We start from the raw sequence: 22,110 nt of genomic DNA on the forward strand, positions 1-22,110 counted from the left end.
TATTAATGCCCATGTTTTTGAATGAGATGTAGTGTATTATATTCTACTGAAGGGTTTAGTTTGTATGTAGTCTGGCTTCGGGTTGTATATGTCAGTGATGTAATACTGAAGTAGTCTAAACATCAACTGAATATTAGGCTATGGGTCAAAACTATACACTATTGGCTACACTGGAATGCCTGTTGAGTGTGTAGATACGGGCGCGACTCCCTCTTGTGGCGTCGCAGTTATTATGCGACGCCTCACTTAATCCACTTGCTAGGGAGGAGCGCAGGGCTCAGATGCTGGGGTCCTAGTCAGGCTGCGACTCTGTGGTTTGGTTTGGACTTCTCACTAAAAGAATGTCGCCAGTGGAATAGAATCGGACCATCCGGTGCTATTGAGCTACAAAAATATATTTACTGATACTTCATTTGAGATTTTGTGACATTTTTGCTACCTCAAAGAACTCCAAAAATATCCTTGGCTGGAGCAGTCTTCAGTTTAAAAAAAGAAGGAATAGTTGATCCTGCATTTTCAGACAGAGGGAAGGTGATGTTATTGCGCATCAGTTTTATTTTGGTGTTGGGGAAAAAAATACGCATTTAATAGATGAAACAATCTAGATACCAATGGAGCTTTTCATAAATTGAAGACATTTCACATATGTGAGAAGAATGTTCCATTTCATCTCGTTTTCTTTTAATATCGGAAACAAACAACACTGAACAAAAAAAAACATTACGAATACCACTTTGTTTTGCCTTGGGATCCAACTATAAAGTTTTCTTTATGGAGTTTCAAAATGACATATTCTAATTTGATGAACGAAAGCAATGACGGAATATATTTTGAAAAAGCTCTCAACGAATCTTTCCTGGACCAAATCTTATTCACAGACAACAGCACCAACTCCACCAGCTGCAAGAACATCACACTGGACCCCCAGGTCATTGCGGTCGGGGTCTTTCTATCCGTGTTCATCTTGGTGGCTATCGTTGGGAACATTTTGGTTATCCTCTCGGTGCTATGCAATAGACACTTACAGACCGTTACGAACTTCTTTATAGTCAACCTGGCCATAGCAGACTTGCTATTGAGCATTATTGTGCTTCCTTTCTCCGCGTCTTTGGAAGTGCTAGGATGCTGGGTGTTCGGCCGGATCTTCTGCAACGTCTGGGCAGCGGTGGATGTTCTCTGCTGCACCGCGTCCATCCTCAGCCTCTGCATCATCTCCATAGACAGGTACATCGGGGTCAAACACTGCCTCAAATACCCCACCATCATGACGGAGAAGAAAGCCGCCGTCATTCTGGTGTTGGTCTGGGTCTCCTCCATGGTCATCTCCATAGGACCGCTGCTGGGATGGAAGGAACCGCCGCCGACCGACGAGAGCGTCTGCAGCATCACCGAAGAACCGGGCTATGCCCTCTTCTCGTCGCTCTTTTCCTTCTACCTCCCGCTTATGGTCATCCTAGTGATGTATTTCAGGGTCTACGTGGTGGCCCGGAGGACTACCAAGAGTTTAGAAGCGGGGGTCAAACGGGAAAGAAATAAGTCGATAGAAGTGGTGCTTAGGATACACTGTCGGAGCATGCTGGAGGATACTTCCAAGAGTAAAAACCACCCGTTCCGGAGTTCGCTGTCCGTGCGCTTGATGAAGTTCTCCCGGGAGAAGAAGGCTGCCAAAACCCTGGCGATTGTCGTCGGGATGTTCATCCTGTGTTGGCTACCGTTTTTCTTTGTTTTACCACTGGGTAAGTGTTGGATTGCTTATCAACATTTAAATTGCGATGTATTGAGGCTACAGTTGAATTGGTTCTGTGTTTTTTTTAACCGTATGTAAAATATGTGTCCCAGAATCTGCAAATATGTGTGCGCGCTCGCGTGTGTAATCAGTAGGATTCCCTGTAATGATTGACGAGTGTTCACTTCAATGCTGCCTGGATGGAGCCGATCCAACGTGTCCATATTACTCAAATACGATTAAATTACTTTGAAGTTATATCTTGTTCACTGTGCTTATGTTTACATATTGAAGTGCACTATTTAGAACATGAAACGTGAAACAAGGATGTTTAAAATTCCTCCAAGTGCATAATTATTATGAGAAGGTTGCGGGCAGCGTGCAAACTGCCAATACAATACAATCTTTTGATATCTGGAATTGTGACGTTTTGGGTTTTATTTTTTGCCCCTACTGTAAACGTACAGAGATGACCACTATTGTCTCTGGAATATCACAATTACTCACAATTACGCACGACATATGCTCTGTAATACTGTACTTAAACCAATCATGAATAGTTCTAATTGTGGCATCCGGCATCATCAAACATAACTTCAAGTCCGATATTGCATATACATGTGCAATTCATCGATTTATATTGTTCGCAGTCCATAGACATAAAATATCATTCAATGGCGTCATCAGTTGTGCTTAAAGCTGTCCTGACATAAAAGTACACTCAAGAAAAACTATGTTATTTATCATAGTGATTAAGGAGTCACATTCAAATATATAATATGCCCCACCAACATTAGACAACTATACAGAAAAACTAAAATGGCGTAAAGAAGTAAATGAAATCAATGATGAGAGAATAGTCAGATGAACTGACAGCTGACACAGACATGGTGGTGTAGCAGGAAGATGGGCATGTCATGAACCAAGCGGTTGTGAGGACATGTTGAATCATAATTACTATATAAATGAACATGCATCATTTAAATCAACTAAATTGAAAACATTTCATGTTATAAGCTGTGAGTAATCAGTTGCACACCCCTTTTTAGTTAAGATTCCCAAATAGTAGTTTCTAGTCGAATGAAGGTATGAGCTGAGCAAACGTCATTTTAAATTGACCGAATGTTTGACAAAGTTTTCCCAAGTTGAAGCTTGGTTTGGACCAACTAAATTATTTTTAGCGGAAAACTTGAGTAAACAGAAAAAAGCCTGTGCAACAAGTTACTTAATAATAATTCGTTGAAATAACTAGAGTTGTGTTGTTGTTTTTTTAACAGTGAATTTATCTACAACAACAGCTCAATAGAAAAAGGAGTCGAAAGGGAGTAGAAGGTGTAAAAACGCAACGCATAGATACACAACACTATATACTATACAGATAATCAAACAACAATACAAGCAATGTGTAAGAGTAAGTGCTAGAACCTTTGGCTGATGATGATTTGAGAAACAAACAGGTGACTTGTTCACAGAGCAGCAGACGGTCAATAAAATGCTAACGAATAGAAAGGTGCTTTAATGGTGAAATGGGGTCAGGTGTAGAGATGAGAGGCATAACAGGAGGAAATCAAATGACACTAATTATGTCAGGTAATAGGTTTTATTCGGAGCATCAATGGGAAAGACTGGGGAATAGCGGAGCCATTTAGGATAACATCCCACTGGGCAAAAAGTAGTAGAATCAACATTGTTTCCACGTCATTTCAACCCCACAAAATGATGTGATGACATTGAATCAACATGGAAAACTGATTGGATCAACTTAAAAGCATTTAATATTTTTTTCACCCAAATTTTTACCGAAATCCAATGACATGGTGACATTTTTTGTTGAATTCACGTTAGTTGAGAACTGAGTGGCGCAGTGGTATAAAGGCACTGCATCTCAATGCAAGGGGTGTCACTACAGTCCCTGGTTCAAATCCAGGCTGTATCACATCTGGCTGTTGTTGGGAGTCCCGTAGGGCTATACACAATTGGCCCAGCATCGACTGGGGTAGGCCGTCATTGTAAATACATATTTGTTCTTTAACTGACTTGCCTAATTAAATAAAGGTTAAATAAATGTTTAACTAGATGTTGATCTGGCGTCTCTGCCCAGTGTGATGTCAAGTAAGAAAGACACACATTGTACACACAAATGGCGGTCAGTGCCATTTAAGATGAGGGAGGACACACCTTTCTTTTCATGAGCATGGCCTTATTTCTCTTACAGCATATTGGATGGCTGTCATTCACATTCCGTTCACCCATTTCAATGTAACATTGATAGGTTTAGGTTTCTACATGATACTCACATTTTCCCTATACCCATCATGAGGTTGCTACAACCTAGCCTAGGAATGAAAGTTTACAACGTAGGTGCACACTGGTCGAGAGAACATTTTAAGGTGACAGAAAGTGACGCATTCAATACTGCCTTGCACACTAGCCTGCATCTAGCTCATCTAGCTCATCTAGGGTGTAATCATTAGTCCAACAGTTGCAAACAGAGTGTTTCTATTGGACAAATTCAGGAAAGTTTGTCCCCGTTTCGTTCTGTTTGCTTCTGTTTAAGAAAATTTTTTCAACTGAATTTTGCTAAATGAATACACCCCTGATCACATGTAAACACAGCTCCCTTTCATAGCAGCCATGTTGTATTCCTTCTCGCATCTATGTGCTCTCCTCTTCTTACCTTTTCACTTCGCTTGTGGACTCCAATCCACAACACACCGGCAAAATCTAAGACCTAAAATCTAAAATCTAATGCCTATTTACTCTGTTCCATCTGACTGCTTAATCCATTGTCTCATCAGCCCTGCCAGGGAATGTATGAATTTTATCTCCACTATAAAAAGCATGTAGACATTATCTCACATATCTTTTAGACTAACATTTAGTTTTCAATGTCGGAAATTTGTATGAACCTTGTTGTCTGTCTATGACATTTGCAACACTGCTTCAATATTCAAATTCGATCTCCAGCTGCCCCATAGTAATGAACGTGTCGGGAGTCGGGACGAGATAGACAGGCAGGCAGCATTTCTCAGCCAGTCAAAATCATGAATTAGCCAGCATAATTTTTATGGATATACAGTGCATTCGGAAAGTATTCAGACCACACTTTTTCCACATTTTGTAATGCTACAGCCTTATTTTAGAATGGATTTAATAGTTGTTCCCCCTCATCAATCTACACACAATACCCCATAATGACATAGCAAAAACAGGTTTTTAAACATTTTTGCAAATGTATCCCCACCAAAAAACATAAATATCACATTTACATAAGTATTCAGACCCTTTAGTCAGCACTTTGTGAAAGCACCTTTGGCAGCGATTACAGCCTCAAGTCTTCTTCGGTAGGACGCTACAAGCGTGGCACACCTGTATTTGGGGAGTTTCTCCCATTCTTCTCTGCAGATCCTCTCAAAATCTATCAGGTTGGATGGGGAACGTCACTGCCCAGCTATTTTCAAGTCTCTCCAGAGATGTTCGATCTGGTTTAAGTCCGGGTTCTGGCTGGGCCACTCAATGACATTTAGAGACTTTTCTCCAAAGTAAATTCCACGTTGTCTTGGCTGCGTGCTTAGGGTTGTTGTCCTGTTGGAAAGTAAACCACCCCAGTCTGAGGTCCTGAGCGCTCTGGAGCAGGTTTTCATCAAGTATCTCTTGATACTTTTCTCTATTCATCGTTCCCTCGATCCTGACTAGTTTCCCAGTCCCTGCCGCTGAAAAACCTCCTTGCAGCATGATGATGCCACCATCATGCTTCACCATAGGGGATGGTGCCAAGTTTCCTCCGAGTGCATAATTATTATGAGAAGGTTGCCGGTGTGCAAACTGCCAATACAAAACACTCTTTTTATATCTCGAATTTTGATTCTTTTTTTTTTTTTTTTGCCCCTACAGTAAACGTACGGAGATTACTACTATTGTCTCTGGAAGATAAACGTAGCAGACTGAGAAAATTCACAATTACTCACAATTACGCAAGACATATGCTAAACCTGTAGGTTGCTAGCAAGCAAGGGATAAGAACGTTGCCAGCCGGTATGGAAATGGAACATTTAGAACGAACGACTGGGTCTCGCCTCCATAGACACAGAACAAAAAGACTGAACGACTGGGTTGTGTCTCTGGCAACCGAACCGATAGAACGTACGACCAACCGGCTTGGGTAGCAATCTTAGATTTGTGTCGGGACTATATCTTGTGGAAGGATGAAATAGTATGAATAAATTCATCAAAATAAAAATTTTAAGAAAAATATGTCAATCATTAATTGAATATGTTGGTAACTTGTTGTATAAAAGTGATAATGCCCTTGAAGCCAGTTGTTGGACCTCGACTTTGTCTCTCTCGGGTCACCACACCGTGCCAATATATCCTCCAAACACTGGCTTCTCGGGCATTATCACTTAAATTAACTAAAGTAAAGTCATAGTAAACATAGTTATTAGAACTAACGCGTTTGTAAACCCGTTACAATCATGCAGTAACGTTACAGTGTATCGTCAGTCAGCAGTTCAGCACTTACACCTTCGGGCCCCGGAGGCATTATATTAGTAAAACCAAGCTTACTTTGACTTTGAAGAGTTCCAGTGTAACCAGATAGCTAATATAGCATCCCTCTGTTTGAGCAGGGTCTTTGAGTAGGTTAAACTAGCTAGCTGCATTAGCTTGCAAAGTAATTGAAATTGAAAATGAAAAATCAATTGAAAAGATTAAATCTCTCTCTGTCTCTTGCTTCTTCTTTATTTTGGAAGAAATGTAATGTATGTGTTCAAAACTGGTCAACTATTGTGTTTCTCTCTCTTTGAGTCAACTACTCACCACATGTTATGCACTGCAGTGCTAGCTAGCAGTACCTTATTCTTTCAGTACTAGATTCAAATCAAATCAAATCTTATTAGTCACATGCGCCGAATACAAAAGGTTCAGACCTTAAAGTGAAATGCTTACTTACAAGCCCCTAACCGTTAAAAAAATATGGATACGAATAAGAGGTAAAGGTAACAAGTAATTAAAGAGCAGCAGTAAAAAATAACTATAAATACAGGGGGGTGACGGTACAGAGTCGATGTGCGGGGGCACAGGTTAGTTGAGGTAGTATGTACATGTAGGTAGAGTTAAGTAAAGTGACTATGCATAGATGACAACAGAGCGGGGCAGTGTGAGGGGGGGGGGAGGCAATGCAAATAGTCTGGGTAGCCATTTGACTAGCGGTACAGAAGTCTTATGGCTTGGGGGTAGAAGCTGTTAGAAGCCTCTTGGACCTAGACCTGGCGCTACGTTACCGCTTGCCGTGTGGTAGCAGGGAGAACAGTCTATGACTAGGGTGGCTGGAGTCTTTGACAATGTTTTGGGCCTTCCTCTGACACGCCTGGTATAGAGGTCCTGGATGGCAGGAAGCTTGGCCCCAGTGATATACTGGGCTGTTCCCACTACCCTCTGTATTGCTTACGGTCGGAGGCCGAGCAGTTTTCCATACCAGGCAGTGATGCAACCAGTCAGAATGCTCTCGATGGTGCAGTTGTAGAAACGTTTTGAGGATCTGAGGACCCATGCCAAATCTTTTCCATCTCCTGAGGGGGAATAGGTTTTGTCGTGCCCGCTTCACGACCGTCAGGGTGTGCTTGGACCATGTTAATTTGTTGGTGATGTGGACACCAAGGATCTTGAAGCTCTCAACCTGCTCCCTTGCAGCCCCGTCGATGAGAATGGGGGCGTGCTCGGTCCTCTTTCTCCTGTAGTCCACAATCATCTCCTTTGTCTTGATCACGCTGAGAGAGAGGTTGTTGTCCTGGCTCCACACTGCCATGTCTCTGACCTCCTCCCTATAGGCTGTCTTGTTGTTGTCGGTGATCAGGCCTACCACTGTTGTGTAAACAGCAAACTTAATGACGGTGTTGGAGTTGTGCCTGTCCGTGCAGTCATGAGTGAACAGGGAGTACAGGAGGGGACTGAGCACGCACCCCTGAGGGGCCCACATGTTGAGGATCAGCATGGCGGATGTGTTGTTACCTACCCTTACCAACTGGGGGCGGCCCGTCAGGAAGTCCAGGATCCAGTTGCAGAGTGAGGTGTTTAGTCCCAGGGTCCTCGTCCTATTGATGAGCTTTGAGGGCACAATGGTGTTGAACGCTGAGCTGTAGTCAATGAATAGCATTCTCACATAGGTGTTCCTTTTGTCAGGGTGGGCAAGGGCAGTGTAGAGTGCAATACAATAGAGACTGCATCATCTGTGGATCTGTTGGGGCGGTATGCAGATTGTAGTGGGTCTAGGGTTTCTGGGATAATGGTGTTGATGTGAACCATGACCAGCCTTTCAAAGCACTTCATGGCTACAGACGTGAGTGCTGCGGGTCGGTAGTCATTTAGGCCGGTGGTCTGCTTAAAACATGTTGGTATTACAGACTCGGATAGAGGGAGCTTGCAAATATCAGTGAAGACACTTGCTAGTTGGTCAGCACATGCTCTGAGTTAACGTTCTGGTAATCCGTTTAGCTCGTCTGGTAGGCTCGTGTCACTCCGACGAGCGTCAGAGCCGGTGTAGTACGAGTCGATCTTAGTTCTGTATTGATGCTTTGCCTATTTGATGGTTCGTCGGAGGGCATAGCGGGATTTCTTTTAAGCTTCCGAGTCCCGCCCTTGATCCTTTGATTGGGTGGAAAACATGTCAGTTCATGCTGCAAGAGCTCTGATAGGTTGGAGGATATCCTTCGGAAGTTGTCATAATTACTGTGTAAGTCTATGGAAGGGGGTGAGAACCATGAGCCTCCTAGGTTTTGAATTTAAGTCAATATACCCAGAAGAGGAGTTGTGCAGTTGAGGCTACTGTAGACCTTCATTGCAAAGCAGTGTATTTTCATCAATTATTTGATGTGAATAACAGCTTCTATCTCAAGGCCATCAGACTGTTAAACAGCCACCACTAACATTGAGTGGCTGCTGCCAACACACTGACTCAACTCCAGCCACTTTAATAATGGGAATTGATGGGAAATGATGTAAAATATATCACTAGCCACTTTAAACAATGCTATCTAATATAATGTTTACATACCCTACATTATTCATCTCATATGTATATGTATATACTGTACTCTATATCATCTACTGCATCTTTATGTAATACATGTATCACTAGCCACTTTAACTATGCCACTTTGTTTACATACTCATCTCATATGTATATACTGCACTCAATACCATCTACTGTATCTTGCCTATGCCGCTCTGTACCATCACTCACTCATATATCTTTATGTACATATTCTTTATCCCCTTACACTTGTGTCTATAAGGTAGTAGTTTTGGAATTGTTAGCTAGATTACTTGTTGGTTATTACTGCATTGTTATTACTGCAATTAGAAGCACAAGCATTTCGCTACACTCGCATTAACATCTGCTAACCATGTGTATGTGACAAATAAAATTTGATTAGATTTTTTGATTTGAATATATTTCGTATAGTTTAACCTAAAAAGGAAAACTTAAAAAATGTTTTAACATATTCATTTTTATGAAATTCACTGAGGAGTATGGTCACACACACACACACACACACACACACACACACACACACACACACACACACACACACACACACACACACACACACACACACACACACACACACACACACTCTCTCTCTATATACATCATCCTTTCTCTTCCATTGTTTACAGTATGTATCAGGAAAATGATTCCAAGCACTTCATTAGAAAACCAGTTCCACCCAGCGCTCAACGTTTTGGCCTCAGTTCTAAACTATTAACAACAGAACAATAGAACAAATGGACTGTGCCCCCAAGACCAACAAAATATTTTAGAGATGGGCAATTCTAATAGCAATATTCTGGCAAGCATTGCTTTTGGAACAATGGGGGAGTTTAGTCAGGCACCATATAGTTTAGAGAGGGAGGCATCTTTTAGAGGACAGCTACTAACTTTGCAATAGGGCTTTCTTTTAATGGGAAATCCTTTTCGCACCACAGGTGTTAGGTTTAGCCAGAAAAGTGTGTTTAAAACCATTGGGGATTTCCGTGTCAATGGACCATTGTTTGTAACATTCTTCTCATATAGAGCAAGCCACCACAGCCTTGTTTTGTATAAGCCTACACATAACATGCTATGCCTACTAATCAACTTGAGTTCCTTAGATTTAATTTCCTACAATCCCCCGGAATGTTATTGTGCATACTTTGCTGTTGGTTGGCTGATAGCATCTGTTGGCTCAGATCCAACCAGCACACTCTGCTACTTGTGCCAGGCTAGCTGTGCCTCCCCCCAGCCCCCCAGCACCAGCCTTCCAACCTCCCAGCTTCTCAGTCCTCCAGCCCTCCAACATCCAGTCCCTCAGTCCCCAGCTCCCCAACCCTGATTCAATTACTTTTAAGTTACATATCTCTTTCACTGTGCTTATGTTTACGTATTCCAAGAGCACTATTTAGACAGTGAAATATTAAACAAGGATGTTTAAATTTCATCGGCACGAAAGAGAGTCTATTAAGAGAGATGGGTAACTCTAATTGTGGTATTCAGGCCGCTGACTCCAGGAACTTAACGGTCCACTGCCATTAGGACAGCTGTAATTGAACTTCATTAGAGTGGGGGGGTTTGCCCCCCCCCCTCTTCCTCACACGCCCAACAGCCAGGATGGGGGGAAGAAAAAGAATGGGGGGGAAGGGAGGAGGTAAAGATGGCACCATTCCACACGTACAATACCCCTCTCGTTTTGTTGTTCTCTCCCCCCTTCTCTCTCAAAACCTGCCTTTCCTCTCTGCCTTTCCTCTCCATGTCTCTGAGCTATCCTTTGCTTGCAATGGCTTGGTAGACTGAAGTGAGAAACATGGCTTGGTAACCTCTTGATAGTGCACAGAGTGAGGAAGGCAGCGACCAAGACAGGGCGCAACAATAAATCCACAATAAGCAACCACTGAAGGCATTGTCATTATCTTAGGCTAAAGAAATGTGACACTGATGATGCTCATAACTACGTTTCTGTGGCTCCAGTCCACATGACACATCTATTTGTGTTGGAACACAAGCTTCAGAATTTGTCCGAACACACAAACGCACACAAACACGCACACAAACACGCACACAAACACAAACACATATGGACACGCACACGCATATAGACACACACACACACACACACACACACACACACACACACACACACACACACACACACACACACACACACACACACACACACACACACACACACACACACACACACACACACAGCCTTAGTTACCAAAGTCTTTCAAATGTCATCACCTCACCACTCAAATGTTGAGTGACCCTCGAATTCTAGGAATAGAGAGCAGTTCAAAAGAGATCACGTTTTACACTTCATACACGAGCCTTATCGCTGTAGGAATGTCAGTGTTAATGTGGTGGAGACACTGCGACAGACTGACAGCAAGATAAAATAATGGAATACATTCAGCCCAACATTTGACTTCTTCCTATAAACCAAATGTCAGTGCTCTCCATAGGTCTAATCTAAAACTGAGAAAATATCAACTTCTGGGCCGTGTGCTGTTAAAGTCGAGGAACAAAACAAACAAGACATTTTGAGGCCAAATGTCTCTACCTTAAGGAGATAAACTAGTGATATACTGTATTCAGTATCCAATGTGTACAGTAATGTGACAGAAACCTTGATAAAGGATACACATTACAAACATTAGTATTACAACTCTAACCATATTCTGTAGATATCCAAACTCAATCATTTGACAAACTGAACAGACACGTTGTACGTAATCTGAAACTGTAGTTACGTATCGGTTCTGATTGTTACAAAGGCATCTGATGATGGCCTCAACACCACTATCAAAATGTTATCGAGGACACTGATGTTGTAAGGAAGGAGGCCTTTGACTCCAAGCAAAACGAGACTACTGTATAGATTTGTCCCAAATGACACCCCGTTTCCAACATAGTGCATTACTTTGTCCAGAGCCATATGGGTCAAACGTAGTACGCTATATAGGGTGCAATTTGGGACATACCCCATGACTAATATGTTGTTGTGCTTTTTTCCCATGATGCCACTGAGAATATCCCCATAACCGTGGTGGGGGAGAGGTGGGAGGGGGCAAGGGGAGCTCTGCTTTGCCAAAGGAAATAATTAGCTCAGGAAAAACAGGCCTGTCCGATATTATCTTTGAGGGGATTTTTTTAATTTCACATTCTTGATAGGTCTTGAGAAGACTTTGGCCAATAGCGAGAGGGGCTTTGCCATTTGTTTCTTTCATCATCTATTTGAAAGAACACAGATTGTGAGGGCTTGTCCAATTTAGCAGGTTGTGTCCACCAATAGACGACCTCTGTAAGCATAGTTTTACCCTTCCCCCTTGGCTATATATATAGTGATCAATGTTGGTCCAATTTTCAACCTGCTGTAGGCCTATCAGACGCAATAACAATGATTCTTACGTACATTTTTTTTGTACGGACACATTTTTTGTACGGTTACACTTAAGAGGATATCTGTCCGTTTGTACAGAGAAGGATGCTTCTTAGCACTTCTAAGCACTTTTGCAATCAACTCCTTTCTCCGTTGCACTGATCCATTCACTCCGATTCATAATGGGCCACTATTGCCAGAAACCATCAGAGTGAAAAGAGAATGTTGAATCAGAGTGTGTCCCACTATGTCCTCCTGTGCTTTTCTCAGCCACATCTCTATAGGACATCCAAAGTCATTAGTCTGGACCAATCATCTTATAACTCACCTTGAACACAACCTAAGGCAGACTTAAATGGATCCTTCATCCAAATTACGAAATGACACATTGGTTTCTGCGTCGGTGATTGATGTCACGCCCTGGTCGAAGTATTTTGTGTTTATCTTCATTTATTTGGTCAGGCCAGGGTGTGGCATGGGGTTTTTGTATTGTGGTGTGTTTTGTCTTGGGGTTTTGGTGTTGGTATTGGGATTGTAGCTTAGTGGGGTATCTAGCAAAGTCTATGGCTGTCTGGAGTGGTTCTCAATCAGAGGCAGGTGTTTATCGTTGTCTCTGATTGGGAACCATATTTAGGCAGCCATATTCTTTGAGTGTTTTGTGGGTGATTGTCCTTAGTGTCAGTTTGCACCAGTTTTAGGCTGTTTCGGTTTTCACATTACGTTTATTGTTTTGTAAGTTCGTGTTTCCTTATTATTAAATAAACATGGATTGCAATTGTCACGCTGCATTTTGGTCCGATCCTTGCTACACCTCCTTGTCCGAGGAGGAGATAGAAGAAAGCCGTTACAGTTGATCTATACCTGTAATGCTCTCTTGAAAACGCATACCCTATAAAGGCTTACAGAAGGTGTAAGTAAATACAGGAAGTTAGTGAGAAACACATGGCAGGAGGCTCAATCAAGGTAGTCGTCTTGACTTCTTTCTTATGTCATTCTCGTTGGCACAAAACGTTTTAAAAAAGTGTTGATAGGGGATAGAATGCGGTTGGACCATCAGATAATTGGCATATACATTACTCTTACTGAGTTTCCACGTGGGTGAGGATGTTGGAAATGTAACTAAAGCCTGTTGGATGCTAACTTTTAACTTTTAACTAGGACAGAGAAAGGTATACCTGAATTTTTTTGTGACTTGACATAGGTACAGCAAATCCGCTTTGACTTTGAAAAAGCTTTTGATAAAGTACGACTGAAGTTTAAATATACACTACCGTTCAAAAGTTTGGGGTCATTTTGACGTTTCCTTGTTTTTGAAAGAAAAGCAAATGTTTTGTCCAACAAAAATAATATAAAATTGAGCAGAAATACAGTGTAGACATTGTTAATGTTCTACATGACTATTGTAGCTGGAAATTTAAGATTTTTTATGGAATACCTACATAGGTGTACAAAGGCCCATTATCAGCAACCATCACTCCTGTGTTCCAATGGCACGTTGTGTTAGCTAATCCAAGTTTATAATTTAAAAATAGCACAGCTGAAAACTGTTGTCCTGATTAAAGAAGCAATAAAACTGGCCTTCTTTAGACTATTTGAGTATCTGGAGCATCAGCATTTGTGGGTTTGATTACAGGCTCAAAATGACCAGAAATAAATAACTTTCTTCTGAAACTCATCAGTCTATTATTTTTCTGAGAAATTAAAGGCTTTTCCATGAGAGAAATTTCCAAGAAACTGAAAATCTCGTACAACACTGTGTACTACTCCCTTCCCAGAACAGCGCAAACTGGCTCTAACCAGAATAGAAAGAGGAAAGGGAGGCCCCGGTGCACAACTGAGCAAGAAGACAAGTACATTAGTGTCTAGTTTGAGAAACAGATGCCTCACAAGTCCTCAACTGGCAGCTTCATTAAATAGTACCTGCAAAACACCAGTCACAACGTCAACAGTGAAGAGGCGACTTCGGGATGCTGGTCTTCTAGGCAGAGTTGCAAAGAAAAAGCCATATCTCAGACTGGCCAATAAAAAGAAAATGTTAAGATGGGCAAAAGAACACAGATACTGGACAGAGGAAGATAGGAAAAAAGTGTTATGGACAGACAAATCTAAGTTTGAGGTGTTCGGATCACACAGAAGAACATTCGTGAGACGCAGAAAAAAATAAGATGCTGAAGGAGTTTCTTGACACCATCTTTCAAGCATGGTGGAGGCAATGTGAAGTTCTGGGGATGCTTTGGTGGTGGTAGAGTGGGAGATTTGTACAGGGTAAAGGGGATCTTGAAGAAAGAAGGCTATCACTCCATTTTGCAACGCCATGCCATACCCTGTGGATGGTGCTTAATTGGAGCCAATTTCCACCTACAACAGGACAATGACCCAAAGCACAGCTCCAAACTATGCAATAACTATTTAGGGAAGATGCAGTCAGCTGGTATTCTGTCTATAATGGAGTGGCCAGCACAGTCACCGGATCTCAACCCTATTGAGCTGTTGTGGGAGCAGCTTGACCTTATGGTATGTAAGAAGTGCCCATCAAGCCAATCCAAATTGTGGGAGGTGCTTCAGGAAGCATGGGGTGAAATCACTTCAGAATCACTCAACAAATTTGAGCGGTTGAGCGGTTGAGCTAACGTAGGCTAATGTGATTAGCATGAGGTTGTAGATAACAAGAACATTTCCCAGGACATAGACCTATCTGATATGGGCAGAAAGCTTAAATTCTTGTTAATCTAACTGCACTGTCCAATTTACAGTAGCTATTACAGTGAAAGAAGATCATGCTATTGTTTGAGGAGAGTGCACAGTTATGAACTTGAAAATGTATTAAACAGGTCAACATTCACAAGGCCGCAGGGCCAGACGCATTAACAGGACGTGTACTCCCCGATCATGCGCTGACCAACTGGCAAGTGTCTTCACTGACATTTTCAACCTCTCCCTGTCTGAGTCTGTAATACCAACATGTTTCAAGCAGACCACCACAGTCCCTGTGCCAAAGAACACTAAGGTAACCTAGCTAAATGACTACCGACCCGTAGCACTCACATCTGTAGCCATGAAGTGCTTTGAAAGGCTGGCCATGGCCCACATCGACACCATTATCCCAGTAACCCTAGACCCACTCCAATTTGCATACCGCCCCAACAGATCCACAGATGAATCAATCTCTATTGCACTCCACACTGCCCTTTGCCACCTGGACAAAAGGAACACCTATGTGAGAATTCTCTGCATTGACTACATCTCAGCGTTCAGCACCATAGCTAAGGACCCTGGACTAAACATCTCCCTCTGGCACATGGTGTATGAACTGATATGCAAAACGACACCGGATTCAACTATTTAAACTCAATTTAAATTCTTGCAACCAATAGAATGTTATTTATATGGGGATACAACAGATTTTGCTGCGAAGAGGCAGAATCATTTGATCATTTGTTTTGGTACTGTCCATATGTAGCTTGTTTTTGGTCACAGGTCCAGGAATGGCTGAAGAATTGCAACATTTACCTGGAGCTAACTCTGCAGATAGCACTACTGGGCTTTCTGAAAAGTCATAGTCAATCGATCAATAATATAGGAATACTTTTAACAAAATAAAATATTTTCAATTTACATGAGAGTAGAAAGGTTCAGGACGTTTGCGAAACATCACAGCACAGTTGAAAAATATATGGCAAATAGAAATCCAATATGGATGGTGTTAAGAGATAGATGGGAGGGGTTGAATGAAGCTGAAGGTTGGGACAACGAATAACAACAAGATAACTAATATAAAACATACTGTGCTCGTAAAACGTATTTAGGTTCAGAACTTTTTTGAAAGAGCACAGTTTGAAAGATATGGCAAACAGAAATCAAACTGGATGGACATCAGAAATAGAATGGGAGAGGTTGAGGGTAGAGGAAGGAAAGGTGTGAAAAACAAACAAAGTAGAACTATTGTAAAATAGACTTTATCCATAAAATGTATATAGTATGTATAAGCTGGAAATGCATGTCTTAAGCATTGTTGTTCACTAGGGTTGGAGGGTAATAAAGGAAATATATATTTTTTAAAGATATGTAAATATATGTATGTACTGTATATGTATTTATATGTATGAATGTATGTGTAAAAGTATTTATTTATATATGTACGTATGTATGTATATGTATGTGTATGTATGTGTATGTATATTTGCAAAAAAATATATTGGGAATTGGAAGTGATGCAGACAATTATATTGATGGAAGCTACAGTCTATCTGCAATATTAAAGCTGATCAACCCCCTAAAAAAAAAAATGTTGTATTCAAAGTATCTAAGTATCATATGGCCCAGCCAGCTCCATCAGCCAGACCTGTATGTGACTCACCCCTAGTGAGTGGCGCCTGTCAAAGCTTGCACAACACTCACACAACACTGCACAGTCCTTTGTAGCCCTCTCCACTCAAGGTTTCAATTACAAAGCATGGATTCATAGAACAATGACCTTTACTTTGAGTGTCGTCTTCAATGAAGTAATCCTCTCCCCCAACACTACACCACAGTTGATTGACAGGCAGCTCATTTGCATATTAGAAATGGCTGACATGCAGAATAGTATCCGGTAACACTTAACTTAAAGCCTGCTGTTATAATGCTTTATAACTTTTTATACGCATGTACTGTATGAGCCATTATAAGTCTTACAATGCATGTATCATAACGCATTATATCTGCTGGCTCTAAGTGTTACAGAGATTCTCCTGGAAGTATGAATATTACCGCTAAGACGTCATCAGCTCCTCACAACCTGCATTTTTCAAAGCATTCAACTTGTCGCTTTAATTGATGTATACAGCGCCTTCAGAAAGTATTCACACCCTTGACTTTTTCTGCATTTTGCTGTTTTACTGCCTGAATTTAAAATGGATTCAACTGCGATTACTTTGGTCACTGTCCGACACATTTTACCCCATAATGTCCAGGTGGAATTATATTTTTAGAAATGTCTTGAGTCAGTAAGTATACAACCCCTTTGTTGTGGCAAGCTTAAATAAATTCAGTTGTAAACATTTGCTTAACAACTTAGATAAATTGCATGGACTCACTCTGTGTGCAATAACAGTGTTGAACATGATTTTTTGAATGACTACCTCATCTCTGTACCCCAACACATACAATTATCTGTAAGGTCCATCAGTTGAGCAGTGAATTTCATATACAGATTCAACCACAAAAACCAGGGAGGTTATCCAATGCCTAGCAAAGGAAGGCGCCTATTCGTAGATGGGTAAAAATAAATAAAAAGCAGACATTGAATACATCCCTTTGAACATAGTGAAGTTATTAAATACACTTTGGATGGTGTATCAATACACCCAGTCACTACAAAGATACAGGTATTCTTCCTATCTCTGTTGGAGGAAGGAAAACCGCTCAGGGATTTACAAAATTATTAGAAAACAGTTACAGTCTAATGGCTGTGATAAGAGAAAACGGAGGATAGATCAACAACATTGTCGTTACTCCACAATACTAACTGACAGATTGAAAAGAAGGAAGCCAGTACAGAATGAAAGTATTCCAAAACATGCATCCTGTTTGCAATAAGGCAATAAAGTACATTCAAATTCACCTTTCAGCAGGACAATAACCTAAAACACATGGCCAAATATACATTGGAGTTGCTTCCCAAGATGACTTTGAATGTTCCTGAGTGGCCTAGTTACAGTTTTGACTTAGACGGGCTTGAAAATCTATGTCAAAGCTTGAAAATGGCTGTCTAGCAATGATCAACAACCAACTTGACAGAGCTTGAAAAATCTTTGAAATAATTGACAAATGACGGAGTCATTTATGATTCACCAAACTATATTTTGAAAGAGGAAGCAACTTACTTTAAGCATATTTTTTATTTAAGTTCCTCCATCTCCACTAACTGAAGTTAATTGAAAGGATTTTTTTTTTTATGAATAGTGAAAAATTAACAGCTATACAGAAAGAATCACTGATGCCTCCTACAGAGGAGTAACTTCTAGATGCAATTAAAGCCTCCAAGTCCAGGGAAACTCCAGGGCTGGATGGCACACTGTACCAGTTGAGGTAAAATACCAGTCAAACGTTTGGACATACCTAGAGACCAGATTTTCTACAATCCAGGTGTGCAAAGCTCTGCCAAAGCGGATTCTAATATGTATTGACTCAGGGGTGTGAATACTTATGCAAATGAGATATTTCTGTATTTCATTTTCAATAAATGCGCTTTCACTTTGTCATTATGGAGTATTGTGTGTAGATGGGCAAAAAAATTATAATATTTAATAAATTTTGAATTCAGATTGAAAGACAAAATGTGCAATAAGTCAAGGAGTATGACTACTTTCTGAAGGCACTGTAGGGCTGGGACTCTGTGATTTCTTTTAAACGGTCACGATTGAACTTTTCAAAACCATATCCTCACAAAAGACTAAAACAAAACATCTTATCGACAGTGAAACTCCACATAAAAGAGACTCCACCATCTCCTAAAAGCAGCTAAAGTACTATAAAGTAGTTAATTATCTCCCGCTGCTGATGTGGTCATGGCAACAGCGGCGATGTGTCAAGGCAACAAGCCAATTCAACCCAGGCACTTCCTAAGCAGCATATGACTTGTGACTACAATCGGAAGTCATCGCTCACAGTTGTCATTTTGCCAATTAGAATCAATACACAACTACTTTTTCCATGATGCGTTGTGTCTGATAGTTCATTTTAATGCTGTGTTGTTGTGTTGAACTAGTTAGCAGTGAAGCCTTTGGGAAGAACAGGACCAAAAGGACATAAAGCTCTCCTTCTGGCAGATGTAAATTGGCGTGACTCATTCTTGAAACACGATTCCTAGCTCCACACCAGATGAAAGCCAATCTCAAACTGGGCAGTTGAGGGCAGACTAGGGGAAGGAGGGTATAGCGTTGTTTAGATGATACATACCCCCTGCGGCAAAGTTAATAGTGTGTGCATGCGAATGTGAATAATGCATCTGTGTGTACTGTATACACAACAGACCTGGGCCTGAAATCTTTTCAAATATGTTGAACGTTCTCTTGAATCTGCCTGGAGTGCCAGATGAGCACACTTTAGTTTTTTTTTTCATTGGTTCCATTGCACCAGGCAAGCTCAATAACAGCAAGTAATAGATTTGAAAGATTTGGAATAGTCTTCGAACTATTGTATATTTCCCCAAAACGGCAGAAAAGAGGATGTACTGTATACAACACACTGATAATTGTATCTTTGTTTCATCATCAGCCTTCTACATAAAGTACACAACACTAACAACGAGGAAAAACCCAGCACGCCTCAAACAATGAACCACCAGTTACTTTCACTATGTCTACATCACCCACCTAATGATACCGTGGCTTCCTGTGGGGCCCCTTGTAGGGCCCTCTCTAACAACAGTACAGTAGTAGCCTAATGGGCCTCATACATCCAACAACAGTACAGTAGTCTATAATGGTGTCATCAGTCAGATCCCACACAGGGGGTCACAGGGGGTCTTCTGGTTCTTTAAAGGAATATTTATGTTCAGTAATGCCCCAAACATCCTGCTTGGTGGTGGTGGATTCCTCAGAGCAACACTAGCTCACCAATTACCCATTACACACAAGCACATGCAAACACACCAATTACCCATTGCACACACACACACACACACACACACCCATCTTGTCCAAAGGAACGCGCTTTCATCTCAGAGGCCTGATTACCCACAAATTACCGCCATGCTGGCCAAGAGACGGTGCCTGTTGTGACCCTATGTCAGGTTGTTAAAGCTACTCCAGTGGAAGACGATGGGTGATAATAACCTCTCCTCTCCTCCCTCACTGTGCTACTTCCCTTCCTCTCCACTTGCAAGTGTCCCTCTCTTTCGTTATTTATAGCTTTGCTACTGATATTGTGCCTGTGAAGCCGGAGTAACTCTGACAATTTCTCACGTGTCTGAGGGTGTGTGTGTGTTTTCCTCATGAGGATAGTAAAACAAGTAACATTTGGACAACATTTCACCTGTCCCCACAAGTAATAAGGCTATTTTAGGCTTAGGGGTTAGATTTAGGGTTATATTTAGGGTTAGGGTCAGGGGTAAAAGTAAGGCGGTATGGTCCGGTACAGCATCCCAGCTAAATAAATAGTGTGGGTATGCTGTACCGGTAAAACACAATTTAACAACAGCGCCGTAGAGGAAGGCTGACGTCTTACATGTCCCCAACCGATTGTGTTTATTTGTTTGTTTATATGCGTTGTTTGTAACTTATTTTTTTACTTATTTTGTACATAATGTTGCTGCTACATATAACCGAAAAGAACGTCAGGACATCAGGATTGCGATAACTCACCATGGATTTGCAGAATCTTTTTTTGCCCTTTAACGAGTAGGAAGCAAATTATATACTGCTTTCTGGGGAACAGGCCCAGATCCCCATGATTTGCGTGAAGAGGAGGCAGAGAAAAAGGGGCCAGAGAGCGGGTGCCTTCTGAGAATTCGTAGGTGATCGAATAAACCCCCACTTCCTTCCATTCTGCTAGCAAATGCACAATCTTTGGAGAATAAAATCGATGACCTACACGGAATATTAAACTACCAACGGGACATTCAAAACTGTAATGTGTTATGCTTCACAGAGTCGTGGCTGAACGACGACAATATCAACATACAGTTTGCTGATTATATGCGGTACCGGCAAGATAGAACAGTGGCTTCTGATAAGACAAGGGGTGGCGGACTATGTATTTTTGTAAATAACAGCTGGTGCACGATATCTAAGGAAGTCTCGAGCTATTGCTTGCCTGAGGTAGAGTATCTCATGATAAGCTGTAGATCACACTATCTACCTAGAGAGTTTTCATCTGTATTTTTCGTAGCTTTTACATACCACCGCAGACTGAGGCTGGCATTTAAGACAGCATTGAATGAGCTGTATTCTGCCATAAGCAAATAGGAAAACGCCCACCCAGAGGCGGCACTCCTAGTAGCCAGGGACTTTAATGCAGGGAAATTGAAATCCATTTTACCAAATTTCTATCAACATGTTAAATGTGCAACCAGAGGGAAAAACACTCTGGACCACCTTTATTCCACACACAGAGATGCATACAAATCTTTCCCTCACCCTTCATTTGGCAAATCTGACTATAATTCTATCCTCCTGATTCCTGCTGTCGTGTCTTTGGCTATGCCGGATTAAGTGATATGACATGCTATTCTATAAAATAATTTATCCGTAATTAATATTACCTGATTGAGCTAATCATGTAAATGTAATTAACTAGAGAGTCGGGCACCACAAAATAATATTTATAGAGCTGTTATCTTCCGAATAAACTCTTAAAGACCTAGTAATATTTAACATCAATAGCAGTCAATATTAATCGTCATCTTAATTCAGTCTCATCTGAAAGTTGCAAATTCTTGGTTATCTGCACGAACCGTGGCTAACAATTTGAATCAGCAATACAAAATTGGGTTTAATCATTTATTTACTAAATACCTGACTAATCACACAGAATTACACATACGCATAATTTAATCATAACTTGATTACAAATAACATCATAAAGGAAAAAGTCTCTAGTGGGCGGAACAGATATGACAGCTGGTGACACAAAAGAAAAGGGTCTGGGTTTGAGTGAAAGAGCGGGAAGACTGAGGAATAAAAGGCGAAGCTGTGCTATCGTAAATACAGTTTCTTATGCATTATAAATTACCGCCCATTTGGAAAAGGAAAATGTAATAAATATTTACTCTGAGCTGCGCTTCGGTAGGTTGGTGGTAGATGGAAGGCCGTGTTGCCCAATCGAGTCCTTTGAAGAATGTCTCTGGTTGTCAATTGGATACGTTGTAACGTCGTTGTGTGGTAGACAGTATACTCTGTCTGTTCCTTCCTAAACTGCGTTTGCAGATGCTGTTGCTAACTCAACGGCTAGGAGGTATCACTTCTGTAGTGAATAAGAGTTCGAAGT

At 41.2% G+C, this 22,110-nt stretch overlaps 1 protein-coding gene across 1 annotated transcript in view; it reads left to right on the forward strand.

Annotated features, from left to right (window-relative positions):
• The first annotated feature begins 277 nt into the window (after positions 1-277).
• The window catches only part of LOC109901067 (alpha-1D adrenergic receptor), a 30,585-nt gene continuing 8,752 nt past the window's right edge, over positions 278-22,110 (forward strand). The window contains exon 1 of the mRNA XM_020497076.2: positions 278-1,736. Within this exon, the coding sequence (XP_020352665.2) occupies positions 785-1,736 (952 nt within the window). The 5' untranslated portion in view covers positions 278-784. The remainder of the gene's footprint in view (positions 1,737-22,110) is intronic.

This window comes from Oncorhynchus kisutch, linkage group LG12 (genome assembly GCF_002021735.2).
Source record: "Oncorhynchus kisutch isolate 150728-3 linkage group LG12, Okis_V2, whole genome shotgun sequence".
NCBI classification, from domain to species: domain Eukaryota; kingdom Metazoa; phylum Chordata; class Actinopteri; order Salmoniformes; family Salmonidae; genus Oncorhynchus; species Oncorhynchus kisutch.